The 24,177-nt window shown below is 38.7% G+C and overlaps 1 protein-coding gene across 1 annotated transcript; it reads left to right on the top strand.

Annotated features, from left to right (window-relative positions):
• Window positions 1-28: 28 nt before the first annotated feature.
• Window positions 29-895, top strand: LOC145800842 (uncharacterized). The gene has a single exon (XM_082890590.1). The coding sequence runs from the start codon at window positions 29-31 to the stop codon at window positions 893-895; it is 867 nt and encodes a 288-aa protein (XP_082746716.1).
• The last annotated feature ends 23,282 nt before the right edge of the window (window positions 896-24,177 follow it).

Genomic DNA, 24,177 nt, shown 5'->3' with positions numbered 1-24,177 from the left:
CTTGGAAAAATTGGCGCTGGCCCTAATGATGGCGTCAAGAAAGTTGGCACACTATTTTCATGCCCATACAATAGTTGTGTTAACCGAATTCTCGCTCAAGGTGCTTTTTGAAAAGGCAGACTTCACTGGAAGAATTTTGAAATGGGCCGTGGAATTGGGACAGTACGACATCAAGTTTCGCCCGTGCACCGCGATCAAGGCGCAAGCTCTTGCGGATTTTGTGGCGGAATTTGCCCCTGGAACCCATCCGATTTATCCGGTTAACTTGGCCGGTGCGGATTTAGCACAACCCACGGTTCAGGCGATAGGGACTAGTGTTGGTGCGCAAAAGGAGGAAGGGCAAAGAGTGACCGAACCGGCGGGGGCAAGTGACTTGTTGGAGGGAGGAATTGACCAAGCCAAGGAAAGAGACCAGAATGAGCCGGTCATAGACTTGGATCTGAGGAGTTCCCAAAATCCCTCTGATTGCTGGAAGCTGTTCATTGGCGAGATGTGGAAGCTCTTCGTGGATGGGGCATCGAACAGACACGGGGCCGGGCTGGGAATTGTGCTGACTTCATCGGACGGGCTGATTATCGAGCAAGCAATTACGCTTGGCTTCCCAGCTTCCAACAACGAGGCCGAGTATGAGGCCCTACTTGCCGGACTAAGAAGCGCGTTAAGAATGAAAGCCACAGCCCTTATGGTCTTCAGCGACTCCAAGCTGGTGCTCAATCAAGTCTCAGGGGAGTATGAGGCCAGGGATGAAAGAATGGCCAAGTATCAGGAGCTGGTGCGTGCAGAGATTAGGAAGTTCGATGCCATAAGAGTAGAACAGATCAACCGCAAGGAAATAACACGACAGATGAATTGGCCGGACTCACTTCTACTCAGACAGCCTTTCCTAATCCCTTGATGATCGAATTTTTACCGCGGCCAAGTATAGAGGAACCAGAGGTAACCGAGATACTTTGCGCTAACTTAGGACCTTCTTGGATGGATCCTATCATCGCCTTCCTGAAAGATAGAATTCTACCGGAAGAAAAGAAGGCGGCCCACAAGATCCAGGCAAAGTCAGAGCGGTTTTGGCTCTCCCCGTCCGGGGCCTTGTATAAGAAGTCCTTTACCGGGCCATATTTGAAGTGTGTCCACCCCGCCAAGGTGGAAGCTTTTCTCTACGAGATCCATGAAGGCATCTGCGGCAGCCATACTGGGGGCAGATCCTTGGCTTACCGAGCAATTTCTCAGGGTTATTGGTGGCCGTGCATGCAGGTAGATGCGCAAAAATATGTTCGCAGGTGCGAGAAGTGTCAGAAGTTCGCTCACCAGATCCACCAGCCAGCTAGAGATTTTCTTCCACTGTCAAGTCCTTGGCCGTTCGCGCTTTGGGGATTGGATATTGTTGGACCACTCCCAGCAGCACCGGGCAATCGCAAGTTCTTCATCGCTGCAACCGACTACTTCACCAAGTGGGTCGAGGCCGAGCCATTAGCGACCATAAAGGAAAAGGATGTGAAGAAGTTTGTTTGGCAAAATGTAATCACTCGCTTCGGTATACCCAAGGCCCTCATCTCAGATAATGGCACTCAATTCGACGGGAAACTCTTTCGCGGATTTTGTGAAGAATTGAAGATTGAGTTCTACAATTCAACGCCGGCCTATCCTCAGTCAAATGGTCAAGCAGAGGCCTCAAACAAGACCATCCTGGATGGGTTGAAGAAGTGGCTTGAGAAGGCCAAAGGGAAGTGGGCTGAAGAACTCACTAATGTGCTTTGGGCATACCGCACCACGCCAAGACGGTCGATCGGGGAGACACCATTTGCCTTGGCCTATGGCATGGAGGCCGTCATCCCGCTGGAAATTGGCATGCCAACCATCCGGTCTGAGAATTTCGAGCCAGATCTGAACAATGAAGCAGTGGCACTGGAGCTAGACCTAGCCGAGGAAAGAAGGGAGCGGGCTTTGATCCACATAGCGGCTTATCAACAAGAACTCTCCAAAAAATACAACAAGGCAGTGCACCCCAGACTATTCAAGATCGGGGACTAGGTCATGCGCAAGGTGCTGGGTAACACGGTGGTCCCTGGAGAGAGGAAGCTCGGTGCGAACTGGGAAGGACCGTATAAGGTGACTAGCCTTGCTGGCAGAGGGGCATACCATTTGGAAGATTTGGATGGCAAGGCTGTCCCCAGACCGTGGAATGCAGCCAACCTTAAGATCTTTTACTTTTAGGATGTAATTTGCCTTTGTTGTTTAGCTAGAACTGTAAGCCTTGAGGCATTCGATGTAAGAAATAGCACATTTTCTTGTAATGAAAAATAGCCCTTCTATTTGTTTCATGTTACACCTTTCCGTACAATGACACTGCGAGGGCACTGGGCCATTATAGATGCCAGGGGCAAATAGACCGATCTGAATGGAACCGGACTGACTTTCTCTGGCCGGCATGAGGCATACTGCGCAAACCGTTGGGAAGATTGGCTTGTGAAGTAATTGGTGTATCGTCTAATTAGCTTAGGGGTTGAGCTGAATCTTGCTCGCCCAACTGGGTGTTGGCGTCCTGACCAACTTAAATGGAATATTGGTGTTTTACCCAATGTTAAGGCCGAGATGACTTTGATCGACCGAACGATATGTTGGTGAATTGCCCAACTAATAATAGCCGAGCTGACTTTGCTCGAAGGTGGAAATATTGAAGTTCTGTCCAATCTATGGGCCGAGCTGCTTTTGCTCGGACAGATCGAAACGTTGGTGAATTGCCCAACTTACAAGATCCAAGCTGGTTTTGCTTGGACGAAGGCAATGTTGGCGTCCTATCCGACGCTAGGCCGAGCTGATTTTGCTCGGCCACATCGGGATATCGGTGATTCCAATATACGCCGAACTGATTTTTCTCGGCTGAAAGGAAATGTTTGTGATTTCCCCCAACTTCCTATTGGGACCCGAGCTAATTTGCCCCACCCAAAAATGAGACTTAGAGCGTTGTCAAAGCCAGAATGGCAGGGCTAATTCTTGCTCAGACCGAGCTGATTATGCTCGGTTCAAGAAAAGGCGTGAGTTTAAGTGGAGCAATTCTAATTTCAGCTCGGCTTAGTGCGCGGCGAAGCCGACCTGCCAGTTTGAATCAAGGAATTTATGCACATGCCAACTAAACAGAAATGGCAGGTAAACGAGCAAAAAGTCAAAAATTTTCATTGATAAAGGAAATTTCAGTACAAGATGGGGGACATAGCCCGTTACATCCAAAAAACCAAGAAAAACAGAAACCAAAAACAAAACAAGGAAGATCTTTAGTCCAGTTCAAGGTCCACGGTTTGCTCGGCTGCCTCCACCGTCTGCTCGGCAATCTCAGTTGTCTGCTCGGGCAGGTTTTCCTCGGCGTCATCGTCTGCTCCATCCTCCACAGCAACCTCCCGATCAGCCACTTCATCTTCCGCATCTTGGGATGCTTCGGCAGTGGTTTGCTCGGCTTGTTGCGCGGCGGCGGCTTCTTCCTCGGCCTCTTTCCTTGCCTTAGCGATAAGCCGGTTCTGGGTAGCACTGGCGTACGCCTGCATATAGACCGGGATATGGGCTGCAGGGGGGTTAAGGAACATGTCAGCGTCCTGACCAAGGCCAACTTTTTCCACGGCGGCTTTCCAACCGCACTGGAAAAAAATGTCCTTGGTCGCTTGGACCTGACGCTTGTAAGTCTTCTCGCCCTGAGTGTATCCCCGGTCCTCGGCATCTCCGACCGCCTTGTCCATGGCTACCTTGCTGGCATCGCGCAGTTTCCTTAGCTCGGCAAGGTACCGAGCCTTCGTCGACTTCACGGCCCGTTGTTTGTCCTCGTTAGCTCGGTCGACCTTTTGGCTCAGGATGTCTCGCTCCGCCGCGACCGCTTCTTGCGCGGCCCTGAGTTTTGCTATCTCGGCCTTTTAGGCCTTATTCTCGGCGATGGCCTCACGCAGACTCTGCCGCACTTTGATCGTTCAGTCGTGGGCCAAATAGTTCTTTTGCGCGGCCTGAAAACAAGCGAGAGATCGTGAGTATTCGAAAAATCAAGCAAAAACTGAGCAAACAGTTTGAAGCAAAGAATGGAGAACTTACCATCACTATCGATTTTGTCGCCGAGCGGAGGACCTTGAGGTCGGAAAGCTCGTCGTGTTTTTTCATATCAGCGGGCAAGATCAACCCCTTGGTCAAATTGAAACCAAGTGAGTAGTCCTTGTCCGCGTAGACCGAGTTTTCAGCAGAAACTGCTCGGCCCTGGTATTTGAACTCGGGCGCCTAGACCGGGGGGGTGGCTGGGCCCTTGGATTTACCGGTCTGTGGTTGCTCGGTCTGGTCCCCGAGCTCGGTAGAGTCTTCATCTACCAGACGCGGCCCGATTTGCTCCGTCCTCGGTCGCTTTTTGGACTGACCCGCCGGCTGCTCGCTGGCAAGGGCCAGTACTGCCCCTTCTTGTTGCCCGGCGGGTGTGGAGGATGTCCCCCCGGTTGCCTCTGGTGGTTGGGACTCGCCTTCTTCCCCAACGATCATGGACTTTATGGCCCTGATTTTTGCCATTTCTTGCTCGGCTGTGAGTGGAACAAGCCTGATCAGTGGTAGGTTTGGATCTGGTTCTGGGGACGGCGCACACAGAAAGTCGGTAACCCGGCTCCTTCGCGGTGCGGTGTAGTGGTAGGTCTGTTCGAAGCCGAGCAGTTTCGAAGCCTTCCTCTCCTCGGCAGGATGGCGCAGCAGGGTTCTGATGGCCTTTTGGTTGGCCTGGTGGTAGTCTGCTGCTAGGTGCTTATCTACAAAAAGAAGACAAGTGTCAGATCGGCATGGAAAGTAATTGATGCATAAAGAAAATAGCGCGGTCAGCCGAGCAACTCACCCGCACTGCCAAAATCCTTTCTAATATACCATCCCGGTATGGGTGCCTCGGTGTCCTCATAGCGACCGGACACCCACAAGAAGTCGTCGTCATTCGTCTCCTTGTCCGGGTTGCCCTCTATGAGTTTTGCTCGGCCTTTCTTGACTTTGAGGTACCAGCAAAGCCCACTCTTATTCCTACTAAGACTATATTGATGAAAAATTTCTGCGAGACCGAGATTTATACCGAGCCTACGGTTCAGCTCGGTGACCCCGTTTATTATTTTGTAAGTGTTATTTGAAACTTGGGTCGGGCAAAGCCTTGTCTGCCTCAAAAATTCGCAGATCAAGGGTTGAACTGGGAAACAGAGCCCTCCCACTACTATTGATACGACCGTGAAGGGGCACCGGTCTAAGTCGCCCCAGGGGTATCTCCCTTCTTGGCCAGCTCTAAAATGACATCGTCTAGAATGTTGAACTCCCTACGAAACTCGGCCATCGCACCGGGAGAGCTCACCATGAATCGGTACTTGCCCATCTATCTCAGTTTTATTCGGTGAGTTTACTTGTATCTCGGTCAAAAATGTTTTGCTCGGTCCTTGAGCTCCACCAGTGATGGTTCTGGACTAAACCGATCGGTCCTAGTTTGTTCTGCATTGTTAAAAAATGAGGCCAAGGGTTAGCGCGGCATTCTTGGTGTTCTACCGGCCTGACCCCTATCTCCGCTAGACTACTTGGTCGATTTCCTAGCTCGGTTTATTTCTATTTGCGGATCTAATGGAGTATTCAACTCGGTTAGGCTTTGAAGTGGAGACCTCAAGTTACAGCTCGGTTCCAAGCAAATAAAGGGGGCACTGGTGGTCACAAAAAAAAAACACGAAGCACGGTGGCACGGAAATGAAGAACAGGTATAAAAAATTTGAGAAATAGTAACAGAAAATGCAAGGAAGGGTAGTGTAACTTACCAGGGGGCAGATGCGAGGGTGAACGCAACCTCGAGAGCTCGATTGCAGCCTTCGAAAGGAACTAAAATAGAGGATGTAGCACAGAGACAGTAATGGCAGTGATCTTGGAGGTTCGAAGGTTTGGGAGGTTTAGGGTTTGTTCGGAGGAGAGAATGGACAATGATGGGTTCGAATGACTCTTGGGCTGTACATAAAAAGGGAGGAAAAACCCAAACGGCGCAGCCGTTTGAATTTTGCACGTGGAGGACGGCTGGGCTGTACGACCCAATGGAAGGGAGCCACGTGGCACTGAAAACGCGTCTGTCAGTACGGTGGTACGACGCTTGACAAGACTGCTGAAGAAATGACCGACCAAATGGGATAGCTCGGCGACAGATATGATCCCAACCATGCTCGGCTTGGAAATGATGCAACTCACTGTCCGTCGAATCGGTCACGGGGATAATCCAAATCACGATAGCTCGGATAGGATTAAGGGGCAATTGAGAGGGGAGATTTGCACCGTTAGTACGACCGAGCTACGATAGCGCGGGTCGTGATAGACTTCACGGCGTCATGTCGTTCCCCCCGTTGATACAGTCTACTGGTCCGTTATGCACGGTGATGGGGATTGACCGGGCAGGCATAGGCCATGGCCACGGTCGGGAAGACCGGCCGGGCAGACGTAGGCTGTGGCTTGACCGAGTAGTGACTCACTTACATTTGACAGAGCGGCACTGGTGTGTGGCGACCGAGTTAAAGTAGCCCGGGCTAGACTATGGACGCGGTTAGGGCCGGCACGCCTCTGACCGATCAACCGAGATAAGTGGGCTTCGTGTGACCGAGAATGAAGGTAGGATGGGTGGAGGCCGGCATACCTCGCAACCGGTTAGCCTAATGAACCAGTCAACATCAGCTCGGCCATGAGCATCGCTCTTTGGCCCCTTTTGCCAAGGGACAGGCCGGCGACACATAGCTCGGTCGTGTGCATGTGATGGCAACCCTCCACTAGTGATAGGCCGGTCGTGGTACTCCGGTTCAGTGTGCCACCTGGGCCAATGGCGTGAGGGAGAGGAAATCTGCTCCAGGCATGCGCCAATACCGTTGGACAGTTCTGCGTGTACTGGTGGGAGGACTAAGCCTTTACACGCGTAAGATGGTGAGAGATAAGCACTGCCACATGTCCAGGGAAGGACAGCAGAGGTAGTGCGCGCACAATCTTGAGGCTGCATGGCCAGCCTAGAAATATGAAAAAAGGCGAGCGTTGGAGGTATGAAAATACACTATATCACTAGCACTCACTCCCTCTCTGGTAGCCTTCTTCTTCTTTCAGTGGTCTGACTTGATCATCGGAGGGTCTATCCGGCACACCACCGCCGGGCAGCTCACCATTTCTGTGTTGCAGAGATAGACGCCGTCACGAGAAGCTTGACGTCCAAAGAGTACGGAAAATAGAGGATATTTCGCCCCCGTACAAAACTATTTTTTAATTAAAAGATATATACGAATGAAAAGTTTTGATACCAACACATAAATCAATTATTGAATCAAACATAAAATATATATGAGTGGACAATACTTGATTTGCCAGTGAGTCCACTTTTAAAATTTCTATCCATCTATTCATATGTTTATAAATTAATTAATTATCTATTTTTGTGACTCAATTGTATGTTTATAAATTTATTAATAAAAAAGTTACTGATGATAATCTTTAGAAAATTCTATTTTCTGTTTTTTTGTATTTTATTTATCATATTTAAATATTAAAAATCTTATATTTTAATAAGTATGAGTTTTTTGTAAAATACTTTTAAAAAATAAGATTTTTTGTGCTCATTAGTTGCCGGTGTAGACAATTTGCTAACTTTGTTTAATTCGTTAATTTGTAAAAGAATCATGTAAAGCGTTAAAAAAAAGTAAACAGTAAAAAATGAAAGAGTCAAGAAAAAGCATAAAAATGTAAAATAGAAGTAATTACCAAATATATATATATATATATATATATTTATTTATTTATTGATAAAAGGGTATTTTAATTCCTATGGAAAAGATTCTTTACTAGAGTAGAATGCGTTTTATTATCTTTATAAAGGAAAATGATTGGTGGCCCTAAAAAATTTGCCCCTAATGCCCATAATTTCCATTTTTAGAAACTGTTTCCTTTTTTTCTTTCTTTTTTCCTTTTTTTTTTTTTTTTTTTTACCTAAAGTGGAAATTTCGGGGCATTCGAGCCCCGAAATTCGGGCCCTCAAGCAGCGCCGCTTTATAAAATCCAAAAAGACAAAAAGAACAGTTAGAATATTTTATTACCTTTTACGGAAATCAAAATAGAAAGGAAAAAGGACTCTTTCTACTTAGAAGTGTTTTGAGAAGATGATAAAAAGTTAATTTTTGATTTTTTATCAAGTTTTTTTTGACTTTTTTGGAAAGTGATTTGAGAAGGTAGTATAAAGTTACTTTTTTGCTTTTTTGTATAATATTTATTTATAATGTTACATCACATTACAATTACCAAAATACCCCACCAAACTTAGGAAATTTACTATTTGACCCAAGGAGTTGTTTGAACAATTATGTAATTTCATGGAAGGCAATTAGGTAATTTCACCACTTGTGTTTTTTTCCCTTCCCAAATCACCTTGCTTGCTTTTTTATGCTGCTTGTGGCGTTTTTGGATTGTTGCAAAACGCAACTTTTTGCATTCTTCTCAAATTGCCACTAAGTAGTTGTCTGAATTCGAGGCGTCCAAATTTTTTTCGTTTTTAATCAAACACATAACCCAGCGTTTGGAGTTGGTTTTTTGGTTTTTTTAATATATTTTTTTATTATTATTTTAGTTTGAGTTAGAATGCCTCATTTGAGATTTTTTAGTTTGTTTAACTTTTATAAGATAAAAAATAAAATAATTATGATTTAAATGTGACATTTTATCTTATTAAACTTTTTAATTTATCTTATCTTTTAATTACTAAAATAATCTCAAAATCACATGCCAAACATAGGCAAAATAAGAAGTTAATAGTGTGTTTTTTGTTTTCATCTTCTGTTTCCAATATGTGAAATTTTTTATTAAATACTAAACAATGGATATGATAAATTACATTTGACCCCATTCCATTTTATCGTTTCTTCACTTTAAGAGTATTCTTTTTTACACTTTGACTTTTAATGTTTGTAAATTAAAAAAAAAAAATTGAACGGAAATGCCACATGGCATAAAATGTAGCAATTAACTCTCTTTTTTCCCCCTTAAGTTTCACAATATTTCACTTTAATTCTTAATATTTGTAATTTTTCTTTATTTATTCCAAATGTCCATTTTTGTTCAGTTTTAAAATCCAAATCCAAACCCAAATTTCAACTCCCCTCTATTTCTCATATTCGAATCCACCATCAAACTTCCACTATTCTTTTAGTACCTTTTTCTACCACAACCTCTTCTACCTTTTGTCTAACACTATTACCTTCTTTTGTCTCATTCTTTCTTCATAAAACCTATGCACTATGACTGCAATTCATATAAACCCAAACACTTTTCTAGTTGGGTTTTCCAACTAGAGCGTCCTGTTGGGCTTTTGTGGATTTACCACGCAATTCATATCGATAATCCTGAATCGTGAATATGTAAAGTTTGCTAAGTATTTCATTTTTATAAAAAATTAAGTTGATCAGATATCAATAGCCACTTGATTATATTGTGTTAACAATTAATTTTTAAAATCATAATTATTGTTGACAAAAATTTGATGTGATCAAATATCTATCGATATCCAATCAACGTGATTTATTTATTTTTTTTTTTGTAAGAATGAAGTACTCAACTAGTCCTAAATATTGAAAGGTTTGAATCATCGTTGTGACTCCGTGGTGAGTCCATGGAGTCTAACAGCACGCTCCAGTCCGAAATCAGACTAAAGACAAGCCCAGACCTTTTTATAATGGGAGATCCTACATGCACCATGCTACATAACTTTGTAGTATATTACGTATTTTTGCGATAAATATTATATATTTTTCTAGTAAAGGTTATGATAATTTATGGTTGAGAAGAAGTTACGCATTTTTGTGATAATATTATGTATTTTATGGTATTATTACACATCTTGTGGTTTGAAAATATTGGCTAAAATAATGTGTAATATTACCACAAAATGTGTAAATTTATTTCGGAATCACAAATTGCCGTAATTCTTATTAGAAAAAATACGTAACATTTATCATAAAAATGCATAATATTTACCATAAAAATACGTAACAGTGCATAGTGTTTCCCTTTTATTATTTATTTTTTGAAGAAAAAATTCAAAAATTAGTTTGGTGAAAAAAACACTAACTATTTTCATAAGTTTCTCTTTTTTGGAGCAAAAATATTTTTTTTAAATTCAAAAATATATTTTTTGATTTTTTTTGGGGTCAAATTTGTTTCTAATTATTCAAAAAAAAAATAGAAAACAAATTATGAAAATTTCACCAAATGTTAATGTAATTTATTTTTAAGCAACATGACTTCCAAAGTGGCATTTTTCCATTCAAATTGGACAATATTTTGTTTTGAGAGTAAATTGAGAAAAATTACAAACTTTAAGGGCTAAGGCAAAAAATAAAATTAATGGCCAAAGTAAAATTTTAAGTAAAGTGTAATTTTTTATTTTTTATTTTTTATTTTTTTATGCCATATGGGTGTTCACGTGGCATCACGTGCCTATTAACATGGCATTTTTTTGTTTAAAATTGGATAGAAGTTTATTTTGAGAGTAAACCTAAAAAAAAAAAAAAATTATCAAATGTTAAACATCAAAGTGAGAAAATGCTAAAATTTAGAAGAAATAAGGTGTACTTTACATCAGTTTAAAAAAAATTAAAAAGGATCTATAATATTAAGATTTTATAAGATAAAAGAACATACAATATTTTCATAATAGTTGGGATCCCCTTAACATTTTCATAGAGAAAATTCGACTAAGAGAAATTTCGACCATGATACAGAGAAATTTCGAAATTTTACTAGTATTGAGGGACCTTAGCTATAAAAAAATATCTTGGACCTCTTCTGCTACACAAAATTGAAGAGAAATGTTTCACTAATATTTCAAGAAAAAAAAAGGTGTACTTTACCCTTGATACATATGTAAAAAAATATTAAATTAAATATTGTAAAATGTCTATATAAATAAATTTTGTTAATGTATATCGTTAAATTAAATATTAAAAAACTTAAAAAATTATATTATAGTGAGATGTGCATTGAAATTAATTTTTTTTTTTTTTTTTTTTTTTTTGATATTGTTAAGGACTCGTTTAAGAATTGACTATTTCAGTGACAAACAATGTCTAAATAGTTAATGAATGCTTATTAAGCAAATTGTTGAGGTGCCGTTTGGTAACACTTACGTTTTCAGTTTTCTGTTTAAATTTATAAAAATTTAAAAAATTTAAATAAAAACTTGTTTGGTAAAATTTTTGATTTATAAATCAGTGGTCTCAGTTTATAAATTTGGCCAAAAAATGAAAACACAAAAAATGTGTTTCCATTTTGAGTTTTCTGTTTTTTTGTACCACCAAACACTAGCCACCACCCGCCATCATTTTCCACTACCGTCTTCCGCCACCACCACTCACTACCCACCCTCCACCACCACCTGCCACCACCACCCGCTACCACCACCCACCACCTATCACCTACTTGCTACCACCACCCACTACCCCCCTATCTTCCACCCGCCACTACCATCCACCACTCGCCACCACCACCCGCCACCTGCTTGCCACCACCACTTACCACCCACCTGCTACCACCAGCCACCCACCACCACCAACACCACCAACCGCCCACCACCCACCCGCCACCCACCTGCCACCACCACTCACCACCCACTCGCTACCACCTACCACCCGCCACCGTCACCTACTCGCTACTACCTACCACCCGTTACCATCACCCACCCACCACCACCACCACCACCCGCCGCCTACCTGCAACCACCAGCCATCCGTCACCCACCTGCCCCCACCACCCACCACCCACTTGCTACCACCCGCCATCCGCCACCCACCTGCCATTACCACCCGCCACCACCACCACCACCACCACCACTACCACCACCCCCACCACCCACTCGCTACCACCCACCACCGTCACCCACCCACCCACCACCATCTGCCACCTACCCGCCACCACCACCCACCCACCACCACCACCATCACCCACCACCCACCCGCTACCTACCTGCCACCACCACCCACCACCACCACCACCACCCACTCGGTACCGCCTACCACCCGCCACCGTCACCCACCCACTCACCGCCACCACCACCCGCCACCTACCTGCCACCACCGGCCATCCGCCACCCACCACCCACTACCCGCCATCCGCCTTCTACCTGTCACTACCACCCACCACCCGCCACCACCACCACCACCACCACCACCACCCACTCGCTACCACCCACCACCGTTACCCACCCACCCACCACTACCACCACCCGCCACCACCCATCACTACCCGCCATCCGCCACCCACCTGCCACCACCACCCACTACCTACCACCACCACCACCACCACCCACTCGCTACCACCCGTCATCGTCACCCACCCACCTACCACCACCACCACCAGCTACCCACCACCCACCGTCACCACTTTCCACCACTGTCTTCCGCCGCCACTTGTCACCACTTGCCATTTCTCGCTCTTTTTTATATTTTTAAATTTTTTTAAACATTTTGTCAATTACCAAACGCGTTTGTAGTTTATGTTTTTCTAAAAATAAGCTAAAAATAAACAAAAACTAGTTTATAAAATTTTTATAAATATAAACTGAAAACGTAAACGTTACCAAACACAATGTTGAGTATTTTCTTCTTAAATTCCTTTGGCAACACTTTAAAAAGTCACTTTTTTTTTTTAGTAAATTTTTTTAAAATTATGTCAATTTTTTTATTGGGTTAATTACACTAATAGTCCCTATAGTTTAGGACTTGCGTCACTTTGGTCACTGACTTTTCAATTGTGACACATTTGATCCTAAATTTTGAATCTTGTTCCAAATAAGAACAGTTGAAAATATTATTAGATTTTTTAAGGGCAAAATCGTCAAGTTGATAAAATATAAACTAATTTGACAAAAATAAATGTCAAAAAAAATACTTTAAATTTTTTTAAAATTATTTTTATCCACCAATGATAAAATTATGTAAAATTAATAAAAATTACGTGATTAATTTTTTTAAATTAATTTTACATGATCATCTTCCAAACACATAATAAAAATTAATTTGGTAAAGAAAAATGTCTAAAAGATTTATCAGTTTTACATAATTTTATTTTTAGTAGGTAGAAATAATTTTAAAAAATTCAAAAATATTTGTTTGATATTTATTTTTGTCAAATTAATTTATATTTTATCAAATTGACAATTTTACCCTTGAAAAATCTAATTATATATTCAATTATCCTTATTTGGAACAAGATTCAAAATTCAGGGTCAAATGTGTCACAATTGAAAAGTCAAGGAGCAAAGTAACACAAGTCCCAAGCTATAGGAACTATTTGTGTAATTTGTCCTTTTTTATTTTATCGGTCCGTGTTGTCAAGATGAATCTAAAAAGTGCATTTTTATGAAAAATTTTGAAAAAAAAGTCAAAATAAGCCAAAAAAAAGATCCCCTATTTTTTTACTTATTTTTGACTTTTTCAATTTTTATTTAGAATTCTTTTTTTAAAAAAAAAATCTATTTGTCTTATACCCTAAACTTTTTTTAAAAATTCACCAAAGAAGATAAAAAAAAAAAAAAAAGAGGTAAATCCTAAAACAACACTTAAAGGGTTGTTTGGGAACTACCTAAGGCCTCGTTTGGGAACAAACTAATTTAGTAACTTTTTGGTTATTTGGCTAAAATATGAGTTAAAAAAACTAGTATGTTTGGAATGACTTTTTAGCTTTTTACGAAAAAATGTGTAAAAAGTAGAGAGAAAAGAGAATCTTTGATTTTTTTGTATGGGTTGTTGGCTTTTTGACTAATTTAGTAACTTTTTAAATTTTTGACTAAAAATGAAGGTTCCCAAACGAGGCCTAAGTATATTTATTTAAGTCATATCGCTTTTATATTTTTTTACACATATTTTCATAAATAGTAAAAAGTGTACTAAAACCTCTTTTGAGAAGCAATAATGTTTGAGAGTTCTAATATAATTCTAATGATATGGAGAATACCTGTGAAGGTGGGGCCCACACTCTTCTCCCTCTATTTAGAGCTCTCAAATTAGAGATATGTATCATTTTTTTTGAAAGAGTTATGTTAGGAACTTCAAATATTTTATCAAAACTCTCACATAGATGTGAGACCCACACATATTATAAAAGTCCAACTCCATGAAAAAGTTTAATAGAATATTTAACAAAATATTTGAGATATATAACATTTCTCTTTTTAAAAAGCCTAAAACGATAATTTATTAACTTATTAGAATTACATTACTTATTTACTTTTAAATACTTTTTCATCATAAATAAAAAAATTAATTACTTTCACACTTCCCAAAGCCGCGAACCTCGAGCAACCCCCACTCAAAGATCTCAAATGAGTAAAACATTTGTTTTATTTTATTATTTGTTGGGAAGCTTCCTTTGGAAGTTTTTTGTGGTACCTGCCAACAACCAAAAAAACACAAAAGAGACATGTGTGATGTCTCCTAACACACAAGCGGCGGCAGAGCAACAGGGGAAGAGCCGACAGGGTGATCAAAACCGAATAAAAAGGAGAATTATAAATAAATAAAAAGAGAATTTTTTTTAATATATTTGGTGTTAAAATTTTATAAGATAAAAAATATATAATATTTTTATAATAATTAAAAAAATTTAATATTTTTATAAAAAAAATTTAACTTAGAGAAACTTTAACCCCGACACATTGAAATTTCTCTGTCACACCATTTTTAACTTTTTTCATATATTATGATTAGTGATGAGATTATTAAATTATTTTTATAAAAAAATTAAAAAAAATAATTTGTATATTAAAAAATATCTAAAACAAATATAAATTCTTATTAAAAAATAACATGTTGCAATTGCGAAAAAAAAATTACACTGTGGATTTTATTAATAATATTCAAAAAATGTGTTAAATGTTTGTTTAAAGGCTTGACACATGTCCACTCTCAAATTATCAAGTGAATATAGATGAAATTAAAGAACTCAACTTCAATGACTAACAACTATTGGAAGTCCGACCATTGAGGCATGATAACTATTAATTAATAGAATTCAATAATTGAAATGTTTCAAACCACATCTCTTTATTTTCTCAAATGTTCTTTTTTTATGATTCATGCATTCATTCTAATATTGATATAAAATTGGACGTGCGGAAGAGTAAAAAATATCAAAATTATATATTGAGTTATGTAATTGTTGTGATGAAAAATAAATATTGTTTTCCCCTTCTATGGCGAGTTATCTAGTTATATCTCTAATTAAAATGTTAGGTGTGCTTCTACATCATTATTGAATGTTGCTTTTATTTTTTAAGATACTTTATCTCATAATTGTTTGTGTTTTTGTGTTATGAAATTTATTGCATCTGTATTTACTAAAGTTATTAGATGGACCTAATGTAAGAAATGCAAACTATTTCAATGTCATTCTCTGGATTAGAAATGCAAAAAAAATATACAAAAAGTATATGAATAGATAACATTTTACAAAATTTGTTTGTGAGTCTCACTTCTTGAAAATCCTATAATTCATTTATTTTTTTGTATTATATTTTATATTTGGTTTCTGTACTTTTTTTTATATACATATATAGTTTTCTTTGTTTTATTATTTTTAAAAATTAATAAACAAATAAATCATTTTCTATTTCAAATAATTTCATTTTTGTTTTTATTTTTTATTTTTTTTAAAGTAGTTTTATTTTTGGGCAATTACTTACTCTTTTTTTTCTATATATTGTAATTTTGTGCATTTTAAGTGCATGATATTTTCACTAATACACTCGGAGATGCACTATGAGAAATATCGTGTGAAAATCAAGCAAGAAGAAAATAAATAAATAAAACAATACGATGAATGTGGAGCAAAGATCAAAGGTCAAAACTACCAAAGCCAACAAGCAAATAAACAAGTAAGTTGAATAGAATGTTTAACCCTAGACATTTGAAAATTTGTAATAAAATTTTATAACTTTCCTTTTTGCTAAGAAAATTTTATTTGGTACTAGCTAAATAAAATTCATTTAAAATAGTTTTTTTTTTTTTTAACCCATTATCACCAAATAGAGAAGAATATAGCCAATTAAACCCATTAAAGAAGAATTGACAATGTCCTTCCAAGCACAAACAATTACCCACCCCCTTCCTACATTTATTTTTCTTCATTCATTTGGTCATTTTTTCCCCTTTTTTCTTCTTGTGTTTGTCAATATCAATTCCGCCTTTCTTCCCTTTGTGCATGTACAAATAGAGTCGGAATAACAAACCAACTATGCAATGCAAGTGTGCATGTGTGTGTTTTGAATTATTAAAACACACCACATATTCTACAATTAACTTGGAAACTAAAACTATAACTACAAGGACCAGAAATAGAATTGACTTTAGAAGTGTGAAAGAGATGGAGAACTTGATCTGTCATGACCCGAACCCGCCCCTATGGGTTAAGGACATAACCGGCCAGTAATCAAGAAATTACCTACGGCCTTAAACCATATAAAACATGTACCGCCCTCAAAATAAACCCATAATATATAACATTGACATGCATTAATAAAAGAAAACCAACCATTATACCATTCATCAGAGTATTCTTATTGAAAAGCATTACATGTAACATGAAAAGTAAATGCCCTACGGGCTTACATCTTTCAAAGCCAACACTTGGACACAAAATGTGAGTACTAACTCAATTACAAATTAAGCCCTTGGCTTGATTGTTTACATGTAATATCAAATAAAATAAATAACAACTAAACTAAACAGAGTCTTCAACTCCAACTCCTTCCAAGCTAAGTCCTTGGAGGTAGCATATCACCTGAACCTGAAAATGATGTTCTCGTATAGGGTGAGCCACAGCCCAGTAGAAACATACTAAACCAAATATAAGCATTGAATAAAGCAATAGTATTCAATAGATGGTTAACACAACTATTCACTTTCCCAACATACAGTTTCATGACATTAATGTCGATGACACGTTTCATTTTCCATTATTTGTTCAACTTTCCATTTATATCAATATGGCTCAGAACCTGGCCAAACTATAACAATGAACTAAATATCACATTAACATTTCTTCCAATATCAACAAAACAAATGAGACTAAGGCTCATACCAAAACACTTCCATACTTCCCGATTGATACACATTTTAGTGCTGTATCAACAACATGCAAAAACACTTCCATAAATCAATAAGCACACATATAGTGGTGCTAATGGAGTCCATCCCCTATCTCTTCCCAAACAAAATCCGGTTTAGAGGTCTATCCCCTATCTTCCCTTAAACCGTGGAGTACATCCCCTATCTCCTCCCAAACAAAATGCATATACAATGTATTAAACACTTGGCATATACAACACACAATCAATACACGTATTTTTTGTATTAATTCAACAGTCAAAATCAACGACTTAACCAATGTGATTAGTTTCAGTTTTTCCTAATCCACATGCAATGTCTACAACAATCACGACTATCCTCCACCGATAGCCCAAAACAGTTATTTCTAAACAGGAAATAAATGAATCAACTAATATAATTCCAACATTTTCATAGGTGAGTGATTAAACAAATCAACTACACCATTTAATTAATAAATTCCTCAATTTCATGAACTCAACTAAATTCCCCAATTTTCCCTAAATTAATTATACAAATTAATTTATTACAACAATTAGAGTTTTTCCCAAAATTACCAAACAACCCCCAACATATCAAAATACCAAAACTTAGGACAAAACCTATAATATGGAGTAGGAAATCCCTACCTCGAAGTAAATAACCCGAATGGAGAAGATGAAGGCCAAAAACCAAAGTGCTCCAAATCGCCAAACTTTCAGATTAAAATGAAGCCCTCAACCCACTCTACCTTTCTTACAAAGGACTTAGTATAGATTTACACTAGAGGGAGATGAAAACCTAGAGAGAAGGTGTGTAGGGAGAGAGAAGATGGTTCTAGGGTTTTGAAATCAAAAGGGAGATGAAAAAGTGATATTGAAAGGTTGTTATTAAAGCCCATTAATTGGAAAATGAAAAGACAAGTTAAAATTAAATGAACACTAATTGAAATTAAATGAACACTAACTAGCATTAAATGAACACTAGTTAGAAATATGAATGGACAAGTTTGTCATAAAATCCCACTAATGGAATATGAATGGATCACTAATTGGAATTGAATGAACCATCATGAAAATTTAATAGACACTAGTTGGAATTAAATGGACATCAACCCTTGGTTTCCAAACACAACCAACCTGTTTCAAACCTGCCCAACATATCCTATAACTCAAAAATAAGAAATTAAAGGACAACAACAACAATTATATAACAACAGGGTCTACGGAACATAAGTCCGGATACAACAACCGAATGGGAAAACACCGGGGTCGCTATAAAACATAACTCATCAGAGTAAAGGGGCCAAACAGAAGCAAATTTAAAACTTTGTCCATAGAGCCGTGCTTATATGCACATTATAAAATTTCACATAAGTATTCGTTAATAACTCACATCAAAGGGAAGTTAACATATAAACTGTACATACAGGATCATCCAAGTCTTAGTCAGCCTAACCAAAACTTATGTACAAAGATAGACCAACGTTTTCGCCAACATGATAAAATATAACAAAATAGCAAAATGGCGAAGATGAGTCTCGTGCGTAAGACGTTTTGGCTGACTCTTCAAAACCTTGACCGTTTCACACAACTTCACCGAGGCTGGGTTTGGACCTCCCTTGGCTCACCTACAGACACATGAATGAGCGTGAGCGAATGCCCAGTGAATAATATCAAATAAAGAAGTTACACGAACGGTACTTAGAACAATATACATCAAACGGCCTTGGGCCCAATTCATTCATGTCCGACGGCCTTTGGCCCAATCATTCCTGTCCGACGGCCTCTGGTCCATTCATTCGTATCATACGGCCTTCGGCCTATTCATTCATGTCATACGGCCTCCGGCCCATTTATTCATATCCAACGGCCTCTGGCCCATTCATTAGTCCATTCATTCATATCCAACGACCTCTGGCCCATTCATTGGCCCATTCATTCATATCCAACGGCCTCTGGCCCATTCATTAGCCCATTCATTCATATCCAACGGCCTCTGGCCCATTCATTGGCCCATTCATTCATATCCGATGGCCTCTAGCCCACTCATTCTTTCATTCATAGCAGACGGCCTTAAGCCCAACCATATGGCATTGAAACATTTGTCCACAATTCAAATTAATAGACTCATAAGACTTATAGGGAAATAAGTAATTGGACAAATAACATACTTCAAAATATCTTTATTAAGATATTACTCACAGTATTCTGCCGGTGGATTCACCCTTGAGCTCGACCCTACACATTACATAACACATACGGGTCACAAACGATTCAATCCGTTCTTAATTCATACATCCCTCTTAGGCTTCTTTCTTATCCTTTTAATTCATTCTTAATGTTCAACGCATGCCTAAGTGTCACGACCCAAACCCGCCCCTATGGGTTTAGCATCGTAACCGGCCAGTAACCCGTGGTTACCAAAGGCCTGCTTAACAGTAAAGACAGTAATACAGAGTAAGGGGCTGGCGGAAGCCAAAACTATAATTAAAAGATGTTCAATGAGCTGTGACAATCTGAATGCAAAAAAGACTTTTATGGACAAGTCACATTCATAATCAAAACATATATACATTCATTACAAAACAGAGACGGAATGGTGAAACTGAGACACCCCCAAAACAGCCTTAGCTTGACAGACTAGAACCTCGAAGTGAGGCACAAAGGTTGGCTTAACAAAACATAAGCTCGGCTTGACGCTTCTAGCTTCGGTCCGGTGCCTGGACACCTACATATAAATATAAATAGTGAGCTAAAGCCCAGTGAATAACAGCTGTGTAAAGAGGTTAAGAATGAATGTCTTTTCAGAAATAAATCAGTTATATCAGTCATATGTGGTGCATCCAATAACAAGACAGTACAGTAGGTCTTAACAGACCAAACAGTCAGTTGATGACCATCATAACAGTATACAGTATTGGTCCCAAGTATTGGAACCGACAGAGATCTCTGTAACAGTAGCAGTATAGTAACAGTACAGTAACAGTAAGTTGTTATGGATGCCACAAGTACAGTTCATAAATAGGACATCATTCATTCAGTAAACAGTGTCACTTCAAAAAACAGTACAGTTAATTGTTCAGAAAATAATCATCATTGAACATATCTTTACAACATTGTTACTCACAGAGTACTGGGCTACAGACAGGTTAATGAGCGTCCTCGGATGCCAACCCTACACAGTAACAGATCGAACACACACTGAATTACACACTAGGGATTAATAACTTAGCCCCCCCTAACTTGACTCAGTGTGGTTCTATAACATTATCCTCATTAAGATGCCTTAAACATGGCCTAGGAATGCCTAGGATGGAATGAGGATGCAAAAATATACTTTAAAACACTTTTCAAAATTTTGCTGAAACATGGGTCTCGCTCGAGCGTGGATTTGTACGCTCGAGCGGACATGCAGACAAAGGAGCTCCGCTCGAGTGTGAATTTCTACGCTCGAGCGGACTGCAAACTCATGAAAAAGTATTGGATGCACGATTTTTACGCTCGATGAACGCTCGACCTCTTCTTGAGCGTGAGACTCAGACCCTCGCTCGAGCGTGAATTCTCTCGCTTGAGCGGACTGCAAAACACATGAATTTCTAGGCATATGCATTTCACGCTCGAGCGTGAATTTCTACGCTCGAGCGAAAATGCATGTACTCAGAGTGTACGCTCGAGCATGAAGTCCTCCGCTCGAGCGTAGATCCAAAATCTGGAATTTCTAGATTAATCCTCAAGCACAAAACTCAACTTTAAAAGCTTCAAACTCGATTCTTTTGGGCTAATTTTCTGGAAAACATTTAGAAACCCATAATACAACATGTTTCAAAGATCATTTTGTAAAATCAAGCCCAAGGTAAACCAATTGAACACAAAAATTAAGTGTAAACATGAAGAACAATGTAAAATCATACATGCATGAGTTCTCATGAACTCTAGTGTTCCAAAACAAGATCAAATGCAATGTTGAGCTCAAAATCACGGTGGATTCATGGACTACAACTGAAATATAAACATGCATGGAAGAAATTCATGCAAAATAACCTCAAAATTCAAGAATATGAACATGCATGCATGAACTCACTCTCAACTCAACACTTTAAACCAATTCTTGACTTTAACTCCAAATTTCCATGAACCATGCAAGAAATGACTTAAATTCACAAATGAGAGGATGAAATCTCTACCTTAGGTCTTGAATTCAAAGTATACAAGCTCAATTTTGCAAATTCCCTTCAAGTCTTCTAAGTTTCCAAGCAAAGCTCTTGATGAAACCAATTTCTCCTACTTTCCATCTCTCTCTCAATTTGGTCTAAGAAAATGGCTGAATAATGGTGCATCAAATGATATGAATCACACTCCAAACAATGCCCCTAAAGTGGCCCACTAAGTGGCAATTTTGAAATAACTCAAGTTGATGTAATTTAACATTATTTAATTTAATTAATCATTCTAAATCAAATTTTAATTAAACCTACCATAAAATCACATAAATTCTAATTAGCATAAAAAACTAATCAATTTTCGAATCGGTCGCCGATAAGGCTTTCAATTCGCAATTTGAAACTAAAAACATGAACAGATCATTCAGTAATCAAACAGATAAAAATGCATTTAAGACAATACACTCATGCAATCGATTCAGGATTTCATTCTAATTAGTTACTTATCATGCTTAATAAGAGATTATCACTAATCAGAGGGGAGGGTTGTCACATTAAGAGTGCTTAGAAGTGAAAGGGAACGGAAAATGAAACACAGAACACTTTTATAAAATTTCTGAAATAGGGGTCCTCGCTCGAGCGTGGACTTTCCCGCTCGAGCGGACCCATTAGGTCTGCAAAAATACTGGTTACCTCATTTATACGCTCGAGCGTGAATTCGAACGCTCGAGCTGAAAGTCATTCTACATAGCTCCCCGCTCAAGCGGGAGCTCGAGCGTGAAGTTACCCGCTCGAGTGGACATCAATGTCTCCAAAAGTTCTGGGAGCTCGCATTTCACGCTCGAGCGGCGCTTGCCCCGCTCAAGCGGAGATGCCAAATTCTGGGTTTTCTAGTAACCATTTTGAGCTTCAAACTTGCATTCAAATCAACATATCTTGCTTATTATGACTCAAACTTCATATATACATTTACTAACATGATACAACACTATATTCATCACATTATGAAGCTCAATTTCATGAATTACTTACATGCATGCTCCAAATTAGACCAAACTTGTTTCCAACATAACAATTTCATGTATTCAAAACTCATACTCTTATGAATTGTACATGCATGTGAGATATAGCTCTCATTCTCAATTCAAATGATGAAAAGATGATCAAAAGCATGAATTTCAATCAAAGATTCAACATGGATCATGTATTTCAAGCTCAAACATACAAATTCATGGCAATTTCCTATATGCATGTATATATTGACTTCCAATTCAACAAAACCAACTCATTTCCATCATAAGCAATTCAACTCGTGTTCTTGATCACCAATCAACTTTGAATTCACAAGGTTACAAACTAAAATCTATGAATTTACTCACCTAGGAGCTTCAAACACCCAAATTCTAGCCAATTCTTGAGTTAATCTTCAAGATTTCCAAGCCTCTTGCTCAAATCTCCAATTGTTTCCCCTCTCTCCCTCTCTAGCTGACCCTCTCTCTATTTCCTTAGAGCAATCTCAGCCAAGTTGAATAAAAAGAGAGGAATTGAGTGTATAATGGCCCTTTTATAGCCCCACTTAATCAAATTTGATTATAACCAATTAATGGCACTTAATTAATCATTCTGAATCTAATTATTTTGATCCAAATCAATTTTAAATTAAATTTCACCGTAGGCTCTAAAAATTATGTTAATCATAAAGGCGTAGTCAATTTCGGTTTCTATGGCCGATAAGGCGTTCAATTTTCAATTTATAATAGTAAGTTGAATAGATATTCCTACGATGAACAGATAGAAATTCAAAACCACATATATTCATATAAATGGCACACAAAATCATATCAGACACATAATCACATTCATAATAAAGATCAATTAGCATAATACGGAACAGGGTTATCACATGATCGATCATGAAAAAAACAAAAAGCCGATGCATGCCAAAAATTGATTAAGAGAGAGAGATTTTAAAGGTTTCTCATAAATCAATTTGAGAGATAGATGGGGGGTTATTGTTGCAGATGAAGGGATTTTGAGTTTTGGAAGTGGTAGAGGGGTTGGAGTTAGTATGAGGCTTTGGTAGAGGGAAATCATTGAAGTGAAGAGGGCAAATAGAGAGAGAGAGAGAGAGAGAGAGAGAGAGAGAGAGAGAGAGAGAGAGGTCCATATATACCTGATATCTATATGATTTGAGAGAACACCATCACTTCAACGATGGAAAACGATGGAAGCAAATAGAGGCTTATAGTCCCATTGTGGCTGGAACTCAACAGAGGCTACTAGTTATTGTTGGAAATTAAGGATTAAACAAAGATGGTGAGAGTAGCAGAAGATGAGGAGAAAGAGTGAGAGACGAAAAAGAGAGAAAGATAAACATAACTATTGTAGGGGAGTGAGACAAAAATAGGAGGATAGAGAATTAACCGGGTGCTCAGGTTTCCCATTTTCTACCACTAAACAATTCAATGGTCCTGATCAATTATTTGTAGTCCAAGGGCAGATAATTGGGTTGCATATAATGTGCAACCTTTAATGGGTTGCACACCCAAACAGCTCCCTAGAAGATTTTCAAAAATCATTCTATTCTATTATATATTAGTGTATACTCATACTTGAAGGCACAGAGTAAATAAAAATAAGTCAACAAAAAGAAGAATAAAAAAATTAAATAAATGGGGAGGAAAATAAAAAAAAAAGAGAGAGAGAAAATAAAAAAATAAAATGAAAATGAGGAAAGTGGGATTATGGGATCATTCATGAGATTATTCAAGGGATCATGGGAGGGTGGATGAGAAAAGGAAAAAGTAAGAGAGAGAAGCGGGAAAGTAGGATACATCACATCCATTATTTTGTAGTTTAAATAGATCTGAACCATCCAAATGTCCTAATAAGACAAATGTGTGTAGG

Source organism: Camellia sinensis, chromosome 10, assembly GCF_055761805.1.
Source record: "Camellia sinensis isolate YWXY chromosome 10, ASM5576180v1, whole genome shotgun sequence".
NCBI lineage: Eukaryota > Viridiplantae > Streptophyta > Magnoliopsida > Ericales > Theaceae > Camellia > Camellia sinensis.
This window is presented reverse-complemented; position numbering and strand designations above follow the sequence as displayed.